Source organism: Schistocerca cancellata, chromosome 11 (genome assembly GCF_023864275.1).
Source record: "Schistocerca cancellata isolate TAMUIC-IGC-003103 chromosome 11, iqSchCanc2.1, whole genome shotgun sequence".
Lineage (NCBI taxonomy): Eukaryota > Metazoa > Arthropoda > Insecta > Orthoptera > Acrididae > Schistocerca > Schistocerca cancellata.
In genome coordinates, this window is record NC_064636.1 from 159,957,085 (window position 1) to 159,982,427 (window position 25,343).

A 25,343-nucleotide genomic window follows, 5' to 3' on the forward strand; every position below is an offset into this window, starting at 1 on the left:
ACTGGAGCAACTGAATTATGTTGTGCACCAGGGTTTTGACGACCTTTCATTGTGCCTTGAAGTGAGAAATTTTCTGCCCACACCTCCCACAGTGGTATTCCACGATCCACCAAACCTACACACTCTACTCGTCCATCCCTACACAACCCCTGCTCCCAACCCCTTACCTCATGGCTCATGCCTCTAATAGACCTAGATGCAAGACCTGTCCCATACATCCTCCCACCAACATCACAAACATCACCATCCCATCAAAGACAGGGCTACCTGTGAAACCAGTCATGTGATACACAAGCTAAGCTGCAACCACTGTGCTGCATTCTGTGTGGACATGACAACCAACTAGCCATCTGTGCACATGGATGGCCACCAAAAAAAGTGGACCACTTGGTTGCTGAGCAGCTGCCAGACATGACATCCTTCATTTCAACAATTGCTTCACAGTCTGTGCCATATGGATCCTTCCCACTAACACCAGCATTTCTGAATTGTGCAGGTAGAAACTTTCCCTACATTCATGTAACACTCCTGGCCTCAACCTTCATTAGTCATTGTCCTCACCCATCCAGCTTCCTGTTCCATTCCAGCACCATATAGCCCTCATTCCACCCTTGCACCCAGTCATTTTACTTCTCTCCATTTTTGGTAGCCACCTCCTCACCTCTCCCCTGCCCACTGTTTAACCGCCTGATAGCATGTAGCTGCCATACCCTCTTTCCATCTCATCCTTGCATGCTCCCCAGCAGCACTGCACTGTACGTCACCCCTACCCTAATATGCCTCCCCATCCCAGCCTTCTCATTACCCCTGCCCAGTCACTACTCCTATTATGCAGTGGTGCTGCTGCTCACAGCATGGCTAGAGTTGCCTGAGACTGCAGGTGCGTGCGTGCATGCGTGCGTGCATTACCTATTTTTGGTGGAAGACTTACAGGCCAAAAGTTTTATTTGTGGCACTCTTTTTGTTATGCCTATCTGTGACTTAGCATCTTCGCAATATGGAAAGTGTCAACTTTGCTTCCCTCTGCTGGTCCAGGGGTTAGAATAGGCTTGCTGCCTGCTGTAAGAGATGACTAACAGGAGTCTCTCACTTTTCGGCCCTATAAGTTCAGGTACCATTTTATGGATTGACCTGCCACTTTCCAAATTATACAGGCCATATGGGGAAGGACGCCTTATGTGGTGCACAAGTTATCCATAGTGCCCTAAGATTCGATCTCCTGAGCCTCTTGTCATGGCTTTGCATCTCCACCTGCAATTCAACTATTTTGGCAAAGACACTTTCCGAGGTACGTCATCTTCTTCTGTTATCTCCTGTACTCTTTCGCCCCCATGACAGTATTGGATTTCTCTGCCCAATACCCAGAACTGTAGCCAGTCGGTTGTGGTAGGGCCATCATGTATCCGTTTGGTGGTAGTCCCCTGACAACACAGGGATCGCATTGCTGATGCCTGAGCTGTAAACTCCCCACATATGCCAAGGAGTAGATGCCTGTCTTACTGGGGCACCAGGACTCCCATCATGCCAGGTGGCATTTGGTGTGGCTGTGTGGTACCTGTGGGGAGAGCCCCTGACCAGAGTGGGTGGCATCACAGCACATGACCTGCAATGAAGCAGACTGTCACCTCGTGCTGGTGACTGTACGGCACCAGCAGTCTCTAAGAAGGGCAAGGTCAAGTACAATGCTGAAAGATATGATCCTAAATCATTTCCCTCCCTTGCTATACCATGGGAGGGCCGTAGGGCTGCAGAAAGAAGAGCCATATTTGCCTCGGCATTTAGTCTGTAGCAGAATGGACAGGGACTCCTTTTTGTGTACAAAGCCTCAATTTTTGTTGAACATCTTGAGGATAAGTTTGAGGAAGTGACAGTGCTGTCCAAGATGAGAAGTGGTGCAGTCTCGATTCAGACAGTGGACCCAGCCCAATCCAGGGCATTACTCTCTTGTGACCATCTGGACCAGTTGGCTTACCAAGAGGCTAAACGTAAATTTGGACAATTACACCCCACTTGGTTGACGTCCATATATGCTGCAGCTACATTACCATCACCATCACAAGTACCTACTTTCGGAGCAAGGACTCCCCTAAATGCAGGGGACAACAGTGCCCTCCCCCCAGCCAGAGAAGCAAAAGCCTCCTTTGGCTCATCTCGTGTGGAAGGGGTCTCTTGGGACCCTCTCTCCCAAGGTCTCCACTAATGCCACAGAGGACACTCACCAGTGGCTAAAGGAGCCAAAAGCTGCTGAATGAAGAGCTTCAGAAGGCAAACAAAGAAGTCTGCTAAGAAAAAGAGCCAACACCACCACCACCACCACCACCACCACCATTACCTACCAAATCTGCACCTGCGGAAGAGGTGGAGAGCTCAGAATCTCCTGAGGACCTGGATCTCACTGATGCCTCATCCACAATAGGAATGGATACAAATACTCAATCGGTGGCAGCAGGTGACCCTGAGGCATAACCTGCCTCCTTGCATACTTCATGCCTTCCTGGTGTCACGATAACATCATCCTCCAGTGGAACAGCTGCAGGATTTTTCCACCACCTGACTGAGCTATGGCAATTGTTTAGCTTTACACCTGCTTTCAGCATTGTCCTTCAGGAAACCTGGATCCCGGCAATGTGGACCCCTGCCCTTTGTCACTATAGGAGATATTACAAGAACCATAGTGACTTTAATAGTGTGTCATGTGGAGTTTGTGTCGGTCTTGAACTCAGTATGCAGTGAACCTGTGCCCCCTTCAAACTACTCTTGAAGCTGTGGCTGTCAGGATAAGGATGACTCAGGAAATAACTGTCTGCAATGTATATCTTCCTCCAGACTGTGCAGTACCGCTGAACGCATTGGCTGCACAGATTCATCAACTCCCTAAACCTTTCCTACTTTCAGGAGATTTTAATGTCCATAACCCCTTGGCACTGTGCTTACTGGCTGAGGTAGAGATGTCGAAACTTCAGTGTGTCATCTCGACCTGTGCCTCTTAAATACTGCCCCACCCCCACATTTCAGTGTGGCTCATGGCACTTACTCAGCCATTAATTTATTCCAGAACTTCTCCCATCTGTTCACTGGAGAGCCCATGATCACTTCTGGGGTAGTGACCACCTTCCAATCATCCTGGCACTTCCCCAGCGCCATTCCCAGGACGTCTACCAAGATAGTCTTTAAACAAGGTAGACTGGGAAGCTTTCACCTCTACTGTCACCATTCAAACTCCCCCACATGGTGCCATCGATGTGGTAGTTGAGCAGGTCACTAGAACGATCGTTTCTGTGGCAGAAAAAATGATCCCTTGTTGTTTAGGGCGGCCCCGGCGAAAGTCAGTACCCTAGTGGTTGCCAGAAATCGCTGAGGCCATTAGAGAGAGTTGGCGAGGTCTACAGCGATGTAAGCGGCACCCTTCCCTAGAGCAGCTAATAGCATTTAAAGGGCTCATACCTGCGTTTGCCAGCTTATAAAAAGACAGAAACAGGCGTGTTAGGAGAGGGATGTCTTGACTGTTGGGTGCCATACATCCCCTTCCCGAGTCTGGACGAAGATCGGATGTGTTTGTGGGTACCAGACCCCGACAGGTGTTACTGGAATTAACATCAATGGCATGTTATCTACCAACGCAAACACAATTGCCGAGCACTTCATTGAGCACTATGGTTGAGCCTCCTTTAGAGAATTATCCCCCAGCATTTTGCACCCTCAAATGCCGGATGGAAAGGAAAGTCCTCCAGTTCACTGAATGTTACACTGAACCCTATAATGCTCGATTTACAGAACGGGAGTTCCTTGGCATCCTTGCACATTGCCCTGACACAAATCCGGGGCCAGATTTGACCCACAGTCAGATGATGAAACATCTTCTGTTTGACTACAAGCAACATCTCATCATCTCCAACCAGATCTGGTGCGGTGGCATCTTTCCATCGCAATGGCGGGAGAGCACCATTATCTTATTGCTCAAACCCAGTTAAAACACACTTCATGTGGATAGCTATCAGCCCATCAGCCTCACCAATGTTCTTTGTAAGCTGTTAGAACATACAGTAAGTCAGCAGTTGTGTTGGGTTGTGGAGTCACATGGCTTACTGGCTGCATGCCAGGACAGTTTCCACCAGGGTCACTCTAGTATTGATAGTTTCCATCGAGTCTGCCATCGGAACAGCCTTTTCCAAATGCCAACACCTGGTTGCCGTCTTTTTTGATTTACAAAATGCTTAAGACATGACCTGGGAACATCATATCTTTGCCACATTATGTGAATGGGGTCCCTGGAGCCCACTCCCGATTTTTATCCAAAATATCCTATCACTCCGTGTTTTCCATGTCCAAGTTGCTTTCCTGCTATAGTTTCCCCCATATCCAGGAGAATGGGGTCTTGAAGGCCTTGTATTGAGTGTTGCTGAGCAGTGCCTACAGGGAACCATTCACAAGGTGCAGTCATGGGCTCTAGTCCACGGCTTCCACTTTTCAACTGTGAAGTCATGTGTCATGCACTTCTGTCATCATCATACTATTCACCCGGAACCAGAACTTGACTTCAATGATGATCCACCACTCACTATAATGGATACATATCGATTCTTATGACTGGATTTTGATGCCCGATTGACATAGCTTCATGTCAGTCAGCTGAAGCAGAAGAGCTGGGCAGCACCTCAATGCCCTCTGCTGCCTGAGCAACACCAACTGGGGTGCAGATCACTCTACACTGCTACAGCTCTACACAGCCCTTGTTCAATCCTGTCTTGACTATGGGAGTCTGGTTTATTGTTTGGCGGCACCCTCAACATTACATTTACTCTACCCAGTGCACCACTGTGGCGTTTACTGGCAACATGACGCTTCAGGATAAGTCCAGTGACCAGGCCAGTCCCTCCATTGAAGGTTAGGTGTGCACAACTGCTCGCCAGTTACATTACACACATTCATAGTTCTCCTGAGCAACCGAATTACTGTCTCCCTTTCCCATCCACTGCATTTAATCTCCTGCATCAGAGGCCCAGGTCACGGCTTAAGATGGTAGTTCGCATCCGATTTCTTCTGTCTGAAGTGGCGTCCTTGATTTTACCACTTATGTACAAGATCCATTCACATAAACCTCCTTGGTGTACACTGAGTCCGAAGCTTTGCCTGAACATTTCACGGGGCCCTAAGGACTCAGTTAACGTTGCAGCTCTCTGCTGTCACTTCCTCTCGATTCTTGACATGTACCAGGACCATGAAGTAGTTTACACTGAAAGCTTGATGGATGATGGTCATATTGGCTTCACGTTTGCTTATGCGGGACATATTGAACAACACTCCTTGCCAGACAACTGCAGTGTTTTGACTGCAGAGCTGGCAGCCATTTCTCGTGCCATTTAGTGCATCCACTCATGCCCTGGCAAGTTGTTTGTTCTCTGTACTGAATCACTGAGCTGCCTAAAAGCTATCGACTAATTCTACCTCCACTGTTCCTTAGTAGTGTCCATCCAGGAGTCCATATATGCCCTGGAATGGTCCAGTTGTTACGTGTTGTTTGTGTGGGCCCCAGGTCATGTCAGAATCCCAGGAAATGAACTTTCCGACAGGCTGGAAACCACTTCTGGAGATTGGCATCCCTGTAACTGACCTGTGATCATTATTACGCCACAGGATTTTTCAGGTTTAGGAGATGGAATGGCATAATATCAGTACGCAAAACAAACTGCATGTCCTTAAGGAGACTACGAATGTGTGGAAGACCTCCATGCAAGCCTCTTGCAGGGACTCTGTTGAACTCTGCTGGCCCTGCATTGGCCATACATGGCTAACACATGGCTACCTCCTGTTGAGAGGACCCACCTCAGTGTCACTGTGGCTGACATATGAGTGTCATCCACATCTTGCTGGACTGTCCACTATTAGCCACTCTGTGGCGGACTTTTAATCTTCACAGCACCCTACCTTCGGTGTTGGACAGCAGTGCTTCAACAGCAGATTTAGTTTTGTTTTATTCGTCAGGGGGGGGGGGGGGGGTTTATCGTACCATCTAAGGGTGGGCATTTAGCCTCCCCCTGAGGTCGTTACACTCCCTCCATTCTAACTCTGTTGCACTTTCTTTGCATTTGTTTGTCTTCATGGTCATCTTTTCTCTACATTTCACCTTGTCTTTTTTGGGGTGGACATTTTAATGTGGATTGGTTTCATTGGTTTTGTAAAAGGACATACGCCTATAGAACAACAAGTGTCCTGAATGGCAGCTTATGTGCCCTGTAAAGTACATGGCTCTAACAACACACCTTATGTGCATCTTCTGACAATATTATAGTAAAAATAAGTAACATGGATAAAACTGACTACAGTTCTGTCTTTATCATTGACGAAAAGTAGAATGCTCACTGCTATATTATTAAAAGACAATGTGGGGTATGACATTTCAGTTGAATATTGGGTAGTAATATTGTCAGCATGATTCAGGATCATGTAGGCAATACAGAAGTGTGTTCAAAAGAAGGATTCCAGGACATAAATATGTGAATTAAGTTAAAGCTGTACAAAGGATACCATGCCTTGGTGCACAGTGAAGTCAGTTTACTTGATAAACTCCACATATAGGCGTGACAGCCAGACAAAAGGAATGTAAGACACAGTACTTCATGTAAACAAGCCACTTCCAAATATGAAGTCCAGTCAAAAGAGGTGTGTCAAAAAACATTGCTTGACATATTCTGCATCACCCAGCAATGAAAACTGTCTCTTCAACATAAACTGGAAAGTGGAGTGAACATTCCTGAAGATGGTTGAGGAAAATATTTGCGTAGGCCCCATGTCATGTCAAATGATGACAGGTGTCTGAGTCAGGAACTCAGTTTGAGTTTCTCAGAGTAAGAATAAATCTTCGAAAGAATGTCTGTACCACAGTCTCTCTCTGCAGAATGTATAGATTCTTTATGCCAACAGCTTCAGATGAGATACAAATGTAGAACATAGAACTTATGTCAGTTGTCATACAAAAGCAGACCAAGCATACAAACTGCTAAAAATAATACAGAAACGGCTACAAAGGAACAATAATATATGTTATGTATGTGGACATCCAACAGACAGCTGCCACCATATATTTTCATGGTTCATGACTTCAGTACTTAACTAACATGGTAAATTTAGGGGATGGATCTGATGCAAGGTGTGGTTCAGCCAAAATAGTTTCCTATCTGATTAAATTTGTGATGCTTGAAGAAGGTATGGAACACAAACTAATTATATTGTCTGATCACCATGTTGGGCAGAACAATAACTGGAGAATTTTAGCACTTTATTTCTATCTGGTCAACTGAAAGTACTGTGTAGAAATACATAAAGTTTTTATGTTTGAATCACAGTTTCCTATCTTGTGACTGGAGAAAAGAAGTGTCAAAAGTTATGGCTCCTTTAGAATGGAAAGATGTCATAGCTTAGGCCTCTGTAGAACCATCAAAATTGACCCTTCAGGAGATGATGGTGGAATTGAAAGGCATATGATCTGTTGAGCTGGTTCTCAAAACAGCACCTGCTTTGAAAATTACTTGTGTGCTCTGGTTGAAGTTATGCAGTGGTTATCCTTGAGGCAAAGCATGTTTCATCCGTGTGAACGACATTTTATTGTGAAACATGGTTTTGAACATGAATGAAAAGAAATTCTGTTGCGTTCCCATTTTTTATTGCTCTACAGTGGGGTACTGAAATTTTTAAGAAGAAGAAGAAGAGGAAGAAGAAGAGGAAGAAGAAGAAGAAGAAGAAGAAGAAGAAATGTAACCTATTGGGCATGAAGTACATGGACTCAAAATAAAGGCATTTTATGAAAACATTCAGTGTGCCAACTGTGTGTAATGTGCCAGCTTTGGGTCTCAACTTGATAACACTCATGTTCTATTACTTTTTTTAGGACCAAATTAATCAGTTTACAATAAATATTAGTTTGTATCTTGCTAAAATTTTCCTATTTAAAACTTTCAAATTCTAGGCAGCCTTATCATTACAGCACAATAGTGATCTGCAGTAATGCCATAAATCAGTTGTTATAATTTTTTTCATTTTAATAGTTATTTATTTTCTAAAACCTATCCTTAGTGCAATTTTAAAAAGCACAACCATTTTCAACAGTCTGCCTCTGCAAACAATATAGATCTGCTATTTCTTTGTTATTAACAGTTTTTGTTGATTTCCTAAAAACTTCGAAATGTGCAAGACCATTTTTCATGCACATGCTTCATTTTGCTCTGATTATGTTCATCTATCAGATAACCCTAATTCAGAATATGATTGATTGGTGCCTTCTTCCAATCACTAGGAAACTTCCTTGGCTTCAGAGGCATTTGATAAGCTAGTGTTACAGAAGGAACAAGTTCAGTGTAATATGAGTAGTATTGTACAGCCACCTCATATTGTCCAGGTGTGGTTTTTTTCCTATTAAGTGGCTACACAGTAGAAAATAGACAGACATTGATCATCTCAAAATCTCCGTTTGGCGTTGATGCCTGTACTGAAAGAATATCCCATGATGAAATAGGTTTGGAAGAGCAAATAGTATATTTTAGCCATGTGTCTGTTATCTACAGTTTGTGTGCCAGTAGGGTGACTGATGGTGATTTCAGTCCAGCTGCTTCATCTGTGATCTGACTCCTTAGTGAGAATAACAATCGAGATGCGTAGTATTAATGTTTTGAAATTGGTCCTATGATGTATTGAGTTTCAGGCTAGTGAACAGATCTGATGTCGGAGTGTACCTCTACAGTCCCATGCATGGGTCAAGGCCATCCACCTCTGAGTATCTACCCTGTTAAAAACAACAGCTGTGTACACTAGGTTTTGTCAGTCAAGAACCATTTAAAATTATGAAGTTAGGCATATATTGCAATAGTTAAGGTATACTTAAACAAGTTGTTTAAACTGAATTTAAATGCAGTGAAAACTAAATAAGGAAATGTAAACACAGTGGCAAAGTTAAGTTGAATGGTTTGTACTGTCAATGTAATACATAAAAATAGAAATGGCCATACTTAAAATCATTAAATTAAATTATATGGGATCACAAAGCGAGATTGAAGATAATGCAGTTCAATTATGTGAATAATTATGAATACTTGACAGATTCCCCAGTTACATAAGCTAATGCGAAATCAGAACTAATATCTAAGTTCCAACTGTATGTTAATATAAGTTGATCTTTGATGCTGTGTCTATGTCTATTAAAGTTAAACATAATATAGAACTATCAGTTGTGCAGAGTGAAAGTTTGTCAGTCACAATGACATACAACAATTTAATGTAATGAGAAAATGGAAAAATCCTCACATTTTGCTCAAAAACCTATTGTCAATACAATTTTAGAGAGCTGAAATGGCACAACTGGTTGACTGCTCAGAGACTTATGTTCAGCTACTGTCAAGACCTATACAGAATTAACAGTAACTGTTCACTGGTCCAGACTGTGAGAAACACATGTATATTACAAAAGACCGTGAGGCACAGCAGCACTGCTTATTTAAAACCTCAAGAAACCATACCATGCTAGTCATCTTCAAACCATCTTATAATATTAAATTAAAATAACAATGATTTAAAGGACATAGTTTTGTTGAAACTAAACAACTTGAAATAAGCACCTTCCCATGCTGGTCACTTTAGAAGCTTACCAAACATTCTAAGATAAATATCACATTAAATACCAGTGAAAACATGATAAACTGCCATCATATGCAACTGTTAAAACAAGCAAATACAAGGAAATATTGCTATACAAACAAGTGTCTCACAATCTCCTGCTCCTTTACATGGTGCTTTAGATTACTGTGTAGCACATACAAAGTTCAAATTACAACTAATTGAACTGGACCCATCTTGATCACACTGCATAATAGTTAATTTGTCAAAAAAAAACTAAACACAAATTCACTGAGGATGATTGATTTGTTTTGATTTTTGCAGGGAATTTAACACGTTCGCTGCGGCTGACGCTTATAAGCGTTTCCGCGATCAACACGCCAGAGCGGCTGACGCTCATAAGCGTTGCCGCGATCAGCAAGCCAGTGCGGGTAACACTTATAAGCGGTGCGTTCGCTAGCTGAGTTCTCACTAGGGGAGGTCGCCAACTGGGACACGCCGATTTCGTCCGAATTGTTTCTAGAAAGAGGTGGGACTCCACATAACGTGCCCGAAATATTTCGCCTGAGTTGGCCATAGGAAAGGAGAACATGCTCTCGAAAGTTGTTCCGATAGCACTATAGGAGGCTATACCCTATTTAGCGCTCTGTTCGTCGTTATTGGCGTAGAGTCATGGTCAAGCGCATTGCTCACGAAACAGGCACCTTGGGATCAATCCCAGGTCCGTCCTGATTTTGTTTTCTCATTTCTATTTTACTCCGTATCTTCAGAGTGTTCGGTTATTTACGGTAGATGTATATTTCTATCGTCAAGTCAAAAATCTAATTAAAAGATTACAAAGTGCCCCTGAATAACTCCAACAACAGCGAGAGGTATCATCAAGAGAAGATGCAATTAAAATACATTCGACCGTGCTGCATCAATTCAGTGCTCTTGTGGACACCCCTATGATCTAGTACGCTTGGTTTGCATCCAAACTATTAGAGGAAACACCTTAGTTTTAAAACTTGAATTAAGTGTGCTTTCCAATGAAGCATGTTGCAGAGAAATGTAACTGCTCAAACAATGCCTTCATAAAATGTGCCTAGAGTGAAACATATATGTTTCACATGTTTCTATGATATGTCACCATAAAAATGGCAAAGCGTCTACTGTCGTAATGAATAAAAAGTAGCGCACGTAATCACAAGAATCGTTAAAATCTTTATTTTCATTAAACCTTTCGCCTAGTTATATAAATATACTACTTGAATGTATTTAAATTCTACGGTAAATAGTTGAACAATCTGACGAAACCAAGGAAAATAAGAATGACAACAATTGCAAAAAATTAGGAAGCACCTGGGATTGATTCCAGGTCGACTGTTTCGTGAGCAATGCGCTTGACCATTACGCTACGCCGTCAACATGTTCGCTGCGGCTGACGCAGAGTTCTCAGTTTAGTTTGTTCGGCTGTGCACTCGTGTTAGTTCAAGTAACCAACGACATATCACGTAACGTGTTCCTGTCTGCAGTTGTGTGTTTTCGTTTTTTGTCGTCTGTGTTGTGCATTGTTTGCAATGGCGGCGACTGAACCGACACCGGGGCCTTCGAACGCGAAAAAGTGTAGGAAGAGTGACCAATATACTGCCCATGAGTTACTACGTGTGTTAGAAGATAGTGATGTAGAGTTCAGAGAGGACGAACCAGATGAGGGTGACTGGCATTTGGAGACTGCAGAAACAGACCACAGTGATGACAGTGTGGAAGCAGAACTGTCCCGTATGTTTCGTGACAGTTCGGAATCGGACGATACGGGCGACGATGATGAGGAAATCGCCGACGATAAAGAACCAGCGCTTGCAGAGGTAAGCAAACCAGGTGTTACGTGGCATGAAGAACCACATGGGATGCAGTATCACCCGTTTACAAAAGCAGAATGTTGCTGATGAAGCCTGCTGGCAATACGCCAATGGATTTCTTTAGGCTACTGGTTACAGATGACATACTGCAGCTCATAGTTGACGAAACAAATGATAACGCACGGAATATATTTGCGAGCGCAAATACACAAGAGGGCTCTAGAATTAGTAATTGGAAACCCGTAAGTATAGAAGAAATACGTGTCTTCCTGGGGATTTCATTACATATGGGTAATGTCAAATGTGCCCGACTACAAGACTACTGGAAGAGGGATCCGCTGTTCGAAAATAAAGGAATAACGATGAGTATGAGCAGAGACAGATATTTGCTGATCTTACGCGCATTGCATTTTGCAAAAAATCCAGAGTCAGGAGAACCGAAACCAAATGATCGACTGTATAAGATACGCCCTATATTGAATTATTTCAACAACAAAATGTGTAATGTGTATTATCCAGGTAGGGATCTCTCTTTAGATGAATCAATGATTCTTTGGAGGGGACGATTGTCATTTAGACAATACATAAAAAACAAACGAAATAAGTATGGCATCAAATTGTACATGCTAAATAACCCAGACGGCTTCATCAATAAATGCGCTGTGTACACGGGGATGCGTGGTGATATGGGGGGAAAAGGGCATGCTGAAAAGATAGTATTGCATTTGTTAGAAGAGAAGGTGAATGTTGGCCATCACATTTACATGGACAATTTTTACAACAGCTTTGCCTTAGCTAAAACCCTGTTGAATGCAAAAACACATTGCACCGGGACACTAAGGGTAAATAGGAAAAATACCCCTAAAGACGTGGTATGCGCCAAGCTAGGGAAAGGGGACACCATAGCACGATATTCGGACGGGGTAATGATCGGCAAATGGAAAGATAGACGAGAGGTCTCCTATATTTCCACAGAATACCCCAATACAATGGAACGTGTGCAGAATGCACGCCAGCAAATAGTCGCGAAACCACTGCCAATTATCAGATATAATAGTTGTATGTCTGGGACCGATAGGCAGGACCAGATGTTGTCTTATTATTTATGTGAACGAAAGACAATCCGCTGGCCAAAGAAACTATTCTTCCATGTAGTTGACATGCTAATGTTCAATGCACACACCTATATAATAAATACTCAGGGCATAATATGACTTTGTATGATTATAGAATACAAATAATAAAGGGACTACTTCCACCAATGGACGTTCCAAAAGGTGTGCGTAACAAATGTAAAGACACACATGTTGTGCAAAAGCGGGACGCAACGGAAGGGACGAAGCAAGTTATGCGGAAGCGATGTAAAACGTGCGCGGCACGGGGCAAGCGTACGGATACACCATACGTGTGTATAACGTGTCCAAACCAACCTGGATTCTGTTTGAACTGCTGCACAATTACACATCCATAATGTAATGGGACGTCGTATCTACAGAGGAAGATCTGTTTGTGTTTGATTTGTAAAGTGTTTGTTTTATTTGATAGCCATGTAAATATAGTTACATTGGTTGCTCAGAATATGATGTTTCTGTACAGTACCGTATGTGGACGTATTTGTGGTTTGCTATACAAACATCACCTCTACACCTTGAAAACGTATTTGTTACTAGCTGCAGTGCCCGGCGTTGCCCGGGTGTGTATTCATTCCTGTCTTATTTTAGTCCATCTGCTTCTTCTCTCTCTGTCCATCGCTTCCTGTTCTATCGCTATCTATTTTCCATTCATCTCAGTTCCGTTTTCACACAGGTCAATCTTCATGACATAATATTTCCTGTACTATGTGTCCCACAAGAATATAATTTTCCATGTTCCCCGGGAAGAATATTAGGAAACTGCAAAATGCGTTGCGAATGGAGTTGGTATTACAGACGTAATACATTACAACCACATGCATAGTGGGACGGATTTTCGTGCGTTTCATAGTTTTGACGTCATATCTCCTGTACTACGTGTCATACTATGATATAATTTCAAAGCTACATTTAGTGGTATATATGCATATCCTCTGCAAAATTCTTCGCGAATAGCTTTAGTAGTAATGACATAATAAATAGAAATCACAAACCTGATGTTGCGGTTATTCACGAACAGAATTGTTTATGACGTCATATCTCCTGAACTATATATCGTAAGTAGGTTTTGCTACCATAGCAAATGATTCATTACCTTAGAGAAGATTTGTACCAAATTTGATTGCAATCGGTGTACTAGTTTAGGAGCAGATGTGGAATATCGTCACATGATGCGGCCGTTTTTGACGAATTACATTGTTCATGACGTCATATCTCCTGACGTATGTGTCGTATGTGGTTCTTACCCCTACAGTGATAGTTTTCCGATAATAGGAATATGTGTACCAAGTTTCGTTGAAATCGGTCCAGTAGGAGGAGATGTGGAACATACATACATACACATACAGTCATTTCTAAAATATGTATATATTTGTGATTGGGTTTCCATAGCACCACATTGCAGACGAGTCCTGTTTCTTTTTCTTCGTTTTATACATCTTTTGGTGTTTTCCGACTAATTCTTTTTCAATGGAGTGGATTTGTCACTTGTGTGAATTGCATTTTCTGTCCAGTTAGCAATACAATAAATAAATAAGGGGCTTTGTTAGAATTGTTTGCAATAAATGCATGTAACGCTTATAAGCGACAGACAGCAGGCAGCATTTATCACATGATCGGCATGCAGCTAAAGTGTACTTGTATTTCTATATCTAGCACCTCTTCCGCAGACGTTATATTCGTTGCCAATATTACGTTCGTGCACAACATGAATTTGTCGCAAAACTAGACATTAGTCTTGCGATCAAAATTTAGGCGTGTTCATAATTTGTATTCAGCCAGGTATGGATTACGAAATATAAATTCCAGCAGTATCTTATTATAACTTGCAACTGCTGACTTCCCTTGCAGAACAAAGTTTTATTCATCCATAAGAATTATGAAACGATACAGTGGCGAGCTAAGTCGGTAACTATGTAAAGTTATTTCCTCGAAATAAAAATCATAGAAGGCCGTGCGGCTGCAAAGAGAAGTGATTGCAGCGCTCCTGGCATCTGGCCCCGAACTGTTTTGACTGAGTGGAACGCTGCGCCTCTGGTAGCCAGCGTACGAACTCCAAACGAATCAGCTGGCGGCATCTAGTTTATTCGCCACAAACTTACAGGTTTCGCAGGGCTATGATTTCAGCTCTCAGCGCACGTGCGCTTACAAGCGTCTGCCTTGCGCGTTAGCGGCTCGCACTGGCGACCGCAGCGAACGTGTTAAAACAGCTTTGGTCTAACATGGCACTGCCCACACTGAAACAGTTTATTGTATGGTATTGCTCCCTGTATATCTAGTAATGCCAACTAGTGCCCTTAGTGCAAGAAGTTTCTTTACCAGTTCTTTAGTTGCCCTGAAAATTCTCTCTTGCTCTCCAATAATGTGCAGCAGTTTCTTCACTCTCATCACAGATGCTACATTCAGGGTCTCCTTCCATTATACCCATTGTATGTAGGTGTTTTTTGAAATTCTCATGGCTGGTCATTAGTCCAACCATGAGTTTAATCTCTTTCCTACTGAAGCTCATGATTAGAGAGCGTCTTTCTAAACATGACTATAACATCATTACCTTGCTATATTTTTGCTTATAGACCTTGGTCCAGTGTTCTATGTGCTGTGTTCTAAGCCAGTTCCATAGTTCTAGTTTGATCAAAGACTTGGTAATTGTCAGGACATGCTCCAGTCCAATGAATGGAGTCTTTGCCCCCATCCTGGCCAGTCTGCTGGCTTGTTCATTGCCACCAATCCCTGAGTGGCCAGGGACCCACATTAGGTTTACCCTATTGCTTCCCCCTAGCTCCACCAGAGCCCTGTGACGTGCTGCAATAATCTTAGATATTTTTGCAGGAGCTGCCAATGATTTCAGGGCTGCCTGGCTGTCTAAATAGATGTAGATGCTATGGCCCTTGTAACACCTATGTATAATCTCCTCCAGACACACCCTGATTGTAGTAATTTTTGGCTTGGAATACCAAGACCAGTTTTCCTAGGGAGAGATGATGCCCTCCAGTCATTGCTGAACCCTGTACTCTCCGGCCTCAGCACCTTGGTTTGATTTTGACCCATCAGTGAACCAGACAGTGTCCCCCGTGTGGTGTCGAACTGTTTTTTCCCCACTGATCCCTGCTTCCAGTTGTTATATTGTAAGGCTTGTTGAAGCAGTTGGGAGTTGTTACAAAGTTGGCTGGCATTTCCCCAGCCATTCCTATATTTTCCTCACTCACTATTTTAGTGTGTGTGTGTCTCGATATCCCAATGAGTTCCAGTTTTTATCAGTTTTGAGTATGTATGCATCAGCTGCTGTCTTCATCTAAACCCAAAGTTGTAGTGGAGGCATGTCATGCATGGCTCCCATCCCAGCAGTTGGTGTGCTTCTAATTCTGCCTCTTATGGTGAAGCAGGCCAGTCTTTGCACCTTAGCAAGCTGCTTACCTGCAACTTGGTGTTGTACCTTCTTCCACAACACCGCAGCCCCATAGGAGATCCTAAGTCTAACCACTGTGGTTTATATCCAATGCCTACCTCAGGATCTTAGGCCCCAGTTTTTGCTACAAGCCCTTCTGGTACTCACTAGAGTACAATTTGCCTTGGTGCACATGCTCTTAACGTGAGGGGCCCATGTTAGTTTCTAATCTAATATTACCCCTAGATCTCTCACTATCCCCTTCACAGGTAGAGTTTCATGGAAAAGCTTTATATTCCATCTCGAGTGTTGGATATGCTTCTTTGTGATTGATACAACAGTCTTCTTAGGATTAACCCTTAGATCCTGTTTAATACACCAGTCTTGCACAATGTAAAGTGCACCTTGTGCGATATTCCTAACTCTCAGTAAATTTGCCAAGTATTACTATGACAAGGTCATCTGCATATCCTTGGCAAAATCATTGTCTTGAATTTAGTTCCTCAATGAGTTCATTCACCACTAGATTCCACAATAAAGTGGACAAAACTCCTTGTGGACAACCTCTAGTGGCGTTAATTACCATCTTTTCATTAATCATGGTGGCCTCTACCCTCCTTCCAGTAAGCATTGCCCTAGGCGACCTACATATAGTGGTCACCAGGTCATGCACCTCTGCTGCCCTAACCATGGAATTGAAGATTGTCTTAATAAAAGCCCCCTCGATGTTCGGGAGGATGCAGAGGGCTATTTCTTGAAAGCAAAGTGCTTTCTCCACCCTCCAACGAGTTGACGGAGAGCTGTCTCACATGATTTACCTTGTTGATATGTGTGTTGGTTTGAATGTAGAGGAGCCCTAGTTAGCATCCTCTTGCCAACATGCGCATTAACCAGACTGATTGGTCTCTTATCCTTGGCACTGGTATAATCAATTCTCCTTGGCTTTACAATAAAGACAACCTTCACTGCCCTCCAGACATTGGGAATGACTTATGCTGCTAGGTTAACCCTGAATAACGTGCACAGGACTCTTATAAGATTCTCTCCTGCTTCTTTCAAGACAGTTTTAAAGATTCCATCTGGGCCAGGTGACTCGACCGGTTAGATGTTCCCACTGCCCATTGGATTTTACTGAAATCAACACACTCCTCAGCCAACTTCCAGACCTCTGTTTGAGTGCCTGAGAACAATTGTCTTTTAGGGGTCACATTCTGGTCTATGTTATCCGCCAGAGCATATTGAGGAAAATGAGTTTTGAGGAGCAGTTCCAGTGTCTTTGTATATTCCCCGTCCCCTTTCCTCAGCATACCTTCTAGATTAGTAGGTACTATAGTGAGGATTTTGTGAAGCCTGGCTTAAGATCAGCACCTCCCCATGCTAGTCTCTTTAGAACCGTATAAAACATTCTTAGATAGATATTACATTAAATATCAGTGAAACATGATAAACTGCCATCATATGCAACTGTCACAGTAAGTAAATACAAGGAAATATTTGTATACGAAGAAGTGTGTCTTATCAGTTTGAGATCATATTGTCCTGCTCATTTACATGGTGCTTAAGGCTACTATATAGCAAATACCAAGTTTGAATTACAACCAGTTGAACTGGACATGTCTTGAACACATTGCATAATAGTTAATTGTCAGAAAAGTATGTAACACACATTCACTATGGATAAAGGTAAGGGTGTAGTGTAAAATATGCAGTCTTTTGGTGTATAGAATTGCGGACTATATTTAGCTTTGGTCAAATTAATTGAGTAGTTTTAGTGAAAATTTAGATACGGTAGATCCAGTTGAGTTCCAGACAAACTATGTATTCACAGTACAGTTTGATGCATTGTTTATGCTTGTGGCAGTTTTTGCTTACCAATAGTACAGTTTAGTGTTATTGTAAACAGTGTTTATAAAAATTGATTAATGAAAAACTGTACAGTGCTGTATTTAGCTCCTGAAGTTGAGATGCACAGTTTGATGTACTACTGTTGAATTCAATTTTAGTGTTTTTCTGTGTAATATTTGTGAATAATATTTTATAGCTGGAAAGTGACAAATTAGCAGTTGGCTATGCATCTGATTTTTTGATAGACCAGTCAGCATAGTTAGAATATTAGATTCATTGAATCCTTTGTTTATTGCTGTTCCTCACTTATTTGGCTGCATTCACATTTTGTTTGTAAATGCGTTGATGAGTATGTTTAACCTTCTCAGTACACACAGGTGGTCTATCAGACAAAGGAGAAAATTTTCACATTAATGCAATGTTTGAAAGTTGTTTCCAAGAAGCTGTCTTCTCAGTACCTTTAAGTGAGTGTAAAATGAGTCATTTGGTATGGTGTATCTGGTATTTCAACAATAGCACTTCTGGTTAGCTCAAGGGTTCACAGGGCAGTCGCGTGCACTGGTGTCAGTTTATTGCTACCTCCACCAAGGTTATTCACGTGCATGCATGAGTCATATTTTGGTCATAAATATTTACACAAATGGGCATACATAAAATTTAGCTGTTATCAAAATAATGCACATATTCAATCACATATTTTGTCGATACAGTTGTGGCACACAGTAACAGAATGTTCAAGAAAAATGTGTTTCTTGCTGTTCTTACAAACGTATCTTGTTTTTCTGTTTTTGTTTCTGCAGTTCACACACCGTCCTTGTGAAGTGGCGGATGATTTTACTTCAGAAATTTTCACACTGCAAAGCTCTCCAGTTCTCTCAGTTATCTTCCTGGCAATATTTTTGACATTACTCTTTGCTGAAGATGATCATGCAAGTGCAAAAGAAAGCTGCCTCAAAATCTCTCCTTCTCAGTTGTTCTTTCTGATTTGAGTTGAAAATAATAGCAGCATTTACCGCAGATGTGTTCATGATGCTATAAAAAACAACCATTGGCCATCTTGTGTTTCCAGCTTCATTATATGTTGTACTCATTCTGTCTACAACTTCAGCTCCACCCTTAGTAAGGTTATAGAAAGTGGTAATTTCTGTTTTTTTATCCTTCCCTGTATTTTCGTCAATATTTCCATTGTGGTGCATCATTGAGAGAAGTAAATACCACTCTATTTCATTTCGGCACATAAGAGACTAAGGTGCAATTTTTCTGAAACCCAAACATAGATGACTTTTCTTGTCAGTTCTTAGCGTTAACAAATCACATTGAGACTTCTCTTATTCTTCCTCAGGGTACCAACGATGGTCGTCTTCTTCATAATCAATGTGTTTGCAAGCTCATAACTTGTAAAATAATTGTTGCGAGTTCTGTTGCAGCCTGTATTCAGGATAGGTTGGCAAAGTCTCTGAACAAGTTTAATTGGTCTGTTGTCCTGTCTGTAAGGACCTTCAGGCTGTTGCCCAACATACACCTCCATGTTGAATGTGTAAAACATTCCGGCATCCACTGCTGCAAAAATCTTTACTCCATACTTGTTTGGCTTATTTGGCATGTACTGTTGGAATCTGCATCTTCCACGGAATGCTTCTAGATCTTCATCAACTGTCATGTATTCAGAAAATGTATAAGCCTTCTGAAAGTTTTCAACAATTAGACCTGTCTTATCGCCACCATGTGATTGGTTTTCTCCCTTTCCATTCTCGTTTGTTTATCGTCGAATCTGAGACATTCAGGGAGAAAACGAAATCTGTTTATGCCAATTGTGAGAAGAAATATCAACTCTTGTGCCATCCGTTCGCCACAAATCTTGTGAACTTAGTCGATGGGCACGCATTACACCAGGGTAGGATAGGACAATAATCCCAATAAGGCCTTTATTTCAGATTTATTAGTTTGTCATGCATCTCTTTCCCTTGAAAAGTTTCACTGGATACTTTGAATGTACCTATTAGTGCAGTCAACGAGCTTCAATCAATCCTGTGCATTTGATGTTAGCTTCACGTTACTATCTTACTTGACGTATTTGAAAGTTTGAATGCATGACATTTCAGTTACCTTAATTATGCTTATAAAGAGTTGATACCATATATTACAGATAATAAAATTCATTGGTTTCTTCAAATAATTGCCTCCAAAATTGAGGTGTGTGTTATACTCGAATTTAATATAACAAGTCCAGTGTTTGAGTCAAAATTCCTGGTTGCCTTAAAAATGGCCATATATTCAATGCTGTAGGAAATCTATTTCTGTGTAGCAACTTTGGATTCAAGTGGGAGCAGCAGTGCACTGATGCAACGAACATGAGTTACTGGGATTCACAACAGTGTCTCCCTCCTGCCCCGCAATCACAAACCCAGATCATTGTCTAGTCCGTGATGCGTCACTGCAGCCTAGAGTGCTGGCGAACTTGAAAGTCTTGTGTGTAATGTGATAACAGAAGAATATTTTCTTTACTAGCTGGTCTCACAATGGAAAAAATAAAACGTTCTCATATGATGCAGGCTATACATAGAAAATAATAGCATAGGCAAATCAACATGGAAACAGAGCAGCTGAGCAGGATTTCAGTCCTCCAGCAACAAAAAAACCACTTGCTATTGGCAGACTAGTAATGGAGAACTGATAAACATGAGGAAGGCTAAATGTGCAAATAGAGGACTGAATACAAACTGGCCAAAACTAGAAAATAATGTCTTGAAATGGATTCAAGCACACCATCTAAATTGTATTGGAATTACTACAAACATGACTCAAATACATGCATTTAAGCTAGTGCTACATTGGAACTTAACAGATGTTAAGGGTGGAGTTGGTTGGTGCTACAGGTTTCTGGAGTGTCAAAGACTTCGCATGCAAACCAAGGCCAAAACATCTCATAAAATGCCATAAGCATATGAAGAGAGAGTATTAATTTTCCATCACATTATTATACAACAGTGAAAGAAAACCAGTGTGGAACTAAGCTAAATAATAAGGACTTGATGTGCCAAGTAACAAAACTGTTGTCATGAAAAGTGCTAAAAAAGGTAACTATAAAAACAAGTGAACATGAAAAAATGCACTGCACTGTTGTTCTTTGATGTTGTGTTGATGGTACTAAACTTAATAAACTGATCATCTTAAAGTGCTAAACAAGGTAAAAACCTCCTGAAACACTGCCAGGTGGTGTTCACATATGTGACAAGGCTTGGATGCACGAGGCTTGTATGAAATTATGGATTAACACAGTGTTGAAGCGAAGGAAAGTCATTTCATTGAAGAGTTCTCTTCTTGTGCTGTATCACTTTAGTTGTCATTTGTAAAATTCTATGAAAGAGAAATTGAGGCAGTTAAATACTGAGCTTGCTGTTATTGCAAGATGACTTACTTCACAATTGCAACTTCTTGATGTCTTGACAAATACACTACACTGAAGAGCCAAAGAAGCTGGTACACCTGCCTAATATCATGTAGGGCCCTAGTGAGCATGCTGAAGTGCCACAACACAACATGGCATGGGCTCAGCTAATGTCTGAAGTATTTCTGGGGGAGAATTGACACCAAGAATATTGCAGGGCTCACCATAAATCAGAAAGAGTACGAGGGAATGGAGATCTTTTCTGAAGAGTATGTTGCGAGACATCCCAGTTATGCTCAGTAATGTTATGCCGGGGGAGTTTGGTGGCCAGCAGAAGTGTTTCTCAGTGTGTTCATGGAACCACGCTGTAGCAATTCGGGACGTGTGAGGTATCACATTGTCCTGCTGGAATTGCCCCAGTCCATCAGATTGCACAATGGACATGAATGGATGCAGGTGATCAGACAGGATGATTATGTACGTGTCACCTGTAAGTCATATCCAAATGTATCAGGTGTCCCATATCACTCCAGCACACACCCCACACCATTACAGTGTCTCCACCACCTTGAACAGTTCCCTGCTGACAAGTGGGGTCTATTGATTCATGAGGCTGTCTCCATACCTGTACACATCCAACTGCTCAATACAATTTGAAATGATACCCATGTGACCAGACAACATGTTTCAGTCATCAACAGTCCAATGTCAGTGTTGACAGGCCAAGGTGAGGCGTAATGCTTTGTTTCATGCAGTCATAAAGGGTGCATGAGTGGGCCTTCGGCTCCAAAAGCCCGTATCAGTGATGTTTTGTTGAATGGTCTGCACGCTGATACCTTTTGGCCCACTATTGGAACCTACAGCTATTTGCACAAGGGTTGCACTTCCATCACATTGATTCTCTTCATTTTTTCTTCATTTCATTCATGTAGTATCTTTTTCTGGCCACAGCGATTTCAAAAATTTTATATTTTAACAGATTCCTGTTTTACACTCATGATAAGGTCATACGGAAAGATCCCCACTTCATTGCTGCCTCAGAAATGCTGTGTTCCATCCCTCATGCGCTGTCTATAACATCACATTGACTCAATTAAATCTGAATTATATGCTATTTTTGTAGCAGTAACTCATAAAACAGCTGCGTCACACTTCTTGTCTTACATAGGCATTGCTGACTGCAGTGGTCATATTCTGTTTACATATCTCTGTGTTTGAATATGCATGCTTATACCAGTTTTCTGTGGCACTTCAGTGTATTTAAAGTGTATGGAAGAGGAATGGAACAAACAGATGATGGAATAAGCCCAACATGAATTCATGACAAAGGGAGTTCTAAAATGATCTACAAACAAGTGTGTCAGTCAGTAAAGCAGTTGTGATCTAGTGTGAGGGAAAATATCATTGTTAAATCTTTCAAGAAATAATGCTCTTAATGGTAGTGAAGACCATCTTATATATAAAGAGGACAGTGATGCTGAGGAAAGAGGAAAGGTCAGATAATGAATTTCAGTGATTTTAAAGGCCATTTTGGTTTTATAAACTAAGAAATTTTTAGGCTGACTTTGCAATCTAATAAAAAATGGTAAAAATGTAATTGTCTTAAAAATTGCTTGAAAATTAAGGTGCGCCTTACAGTCTGTAAAGTATGTTAGTTGTTTTCTTTGAAAGAAGTTTGATTTGATCTGATGAGCTCACATCAAACAATGCACTTACAGATTGTTGCTGCTGTCCAGAGTCATTAGATTGTGTATAGTGATCTGCAGAACAGAACAGTAGTTGTACTCTGCCACTGTTGTTCACTATCTGCTCCTTTAATCTCACCATGGGTCTAAACACAGTCATATTGCAGTAGCATCAAAAATGTTTTACAGAAAGCATTAGTTACAGCTATATAAACATAACTGTGTCATGGAAAAAACTGCCATTGGGTCATTGAAAAATATGAAATTGTAATCTATTTTATTTATTTATTTATCATCATCCCAATGATCACATTTGTGATATAAGATTTGTCAGGGTACATTTTAACAGCTATATAATATCTGTACAAAATTTGTATCTGTGCTGAATTCATACTAATCTATCTCATGTTTAATACAATATACAACTAATAAGTGTTTTTATAACATAATTTATTATACACTGATGTAATTTCATTTGTCACATTAACTTAAACATATATTTTATACAGTTGCGCAGAGATATTCACTTATGCTGTAATAGCATTTGTCAAGCATGTGGTTCTTTAGAACAGTTTTAAATTTATCCTCATTTTCCAGCTCTTTGATATGTTTTGGTATTGCATTAAAAAGTTTGATGCCTTGATTACATACATGTTTCTGGCTTCGGGTCCTTGTTACAGCTTGTATGTGGAGATCTTTACATTGCCGTGTATTGTAATTATGGAAGTCTGTATTGGTTTTCATTTTGTCCTGATTTCTTTTGATCACCAACAGACATTTCAGAATGTATAATGATGGAATTGTTAAAATTTTCAATGCTTTAAAAAGGGGCCTACAATGTGTTTGAGGTGGGCTGTGGGTCATTATCCGAATAGCACGTTTTTGCAATTTGAAAATCTCATTTAGACGACAATTTTTTTTCCCCAGAATACTATCCCATAGGATGCAATGGACTGAAAATAGCCAAAATATACTAATCTGGTACAGTCATTACTACAAACTCTTGAAATTATTCTAAGCACAAAACATGCTGAATTTAGTTTTAGTGCTAAGTTCACCACATGGTCCTTCCAATTAATCTTCTCATCAATGTGCATACCCAGGAATTTTGCACACTGTACTCTTTCAAGTTGTTTGCCCTCCATGGTGGGATTTAGGTCGTCCTGTTCACTTATTTTTCCATATTGCACATAATTAGTTTTTTTTTGCATTCAGTGTTAGCTTGTTAGCACTAAACCTTTTTTGTATATCTCGTAGGACATGGTCCACAGTACTGTGCAATGACTGCTTCATATCACTAACTATTAAACTAGTATAATCAGCAAATAACATGATTCTAGCTTTTCTCTCTGACACCTGAATATCATTAATGTAAATGAGGAACAGCAAGGGGCCTAATACACTTCCTTGAGGTACTCCTACAGTGACCTCCCTTTGATCTGATCTTAGTTTAATTTTTTGATTAATATTTGGTGCTGTAATTTCAACCACCTGCATCCTCTTTTCCAGATAAGACTCAAACCACTTTACCGGTCCTCTGATACCTATAGCTTCAAGCTTTTTCAAAAGTATGCTGTGGTCAACAGTGTCAAAGGCTTTTGACAAATCTAGATTTATCCCAACTACACTATTTCCCTCTTCCAATTTAGTGATTATTTCTTTTGTGTATTCTAGTACAGCTGTTTCGGTACTTCTCCCAGCTTGAAATCCATGCTGATTACTGTTTATCAGATTGTGCATATTAAGATAATGTGTGACTCTATATTTCGTTAGTATCTCTAAAACTTTAGAGAAAGTTGGAAGGAGTGAGACAGGTCTGTAGTTTTCTATTTTAAGTTTATCACCCTTTTTCAACAGGGGAATGACTTTAGAAATTTTCAGTTTTTGTGGAAACACGCCCTCGACCATTGACAAGTTTGCTATGTGCGTTAATGGTTTCGCTATCTGATTAGCTGTTTTCTTTACTAATATTATTGGCACCTCATCTACTCCAGCTGACATTTTGGACTTCAGACTTTTAATCACTTTTAAAACTTCTTTTTCATTCGTTGGAACTGCCATCATACTGCTGGCTGCCTTGGGTGCTTCCATCTTAATCTGCTCCCCAAGATTCCTGCTTAATGTCTGGGGTACATTTAAAAAGTAATTATATAATTAGGCATGGCATATTTATCTACCATTTTATTCTCCTCATCTTTTAGAATAATTTCCTTGTCTTTGGTAGGTACCCCGGTTTCTTTTCTCACAATTTCCCATGCTATTTTAGTTTTATTTCTGGACTGTTTTATTTCCATATTATTACTTAATAACTTTGCATTTGCAATTACTCTGCGGTATATTTTCCTATACCTCTTTACATATTCTATAAAATCAATATTTGTACGCTCCCTCAACTCTGAATTCAGTTTTTTCATGTTTTCACATGATTTCTTAATTCAAAGAGTCATCCAAGAACTTGACTTTATG

General features: G+C 40.9%; 1 protein-coding gene across 6 annotated transcripts in view; it reads left to right on the forward strand.

The window, feature by feature from the left end:
- LOC126108844 (zinc finger protein 107-like) overlaps nt 1–25,343 on the forward strand; it is a 129,255-nt gene that overhangs the window by 68,789 nt on the left and 35,123 nt on the right. Inside the window, exon 6 of one of the 6 annotated variants that reach the window (XM_049914211.1) lies at nt 9,928–10,113. The exons of the other annotated variants lie outside the window; for them this stretch is intronic. Coding sequence (XP_049770168.1) covers nt 9,928–9,936 — 9 coding nt within the window. The 3' untranslated portion in view covers nt 9,937–10,113. Of the gene's footprint in view, nt 1–9,927; nt 10,114–25,343 lie in introns of those variants that run through there. 6 annotated transcript variants of the gene reach the window in all.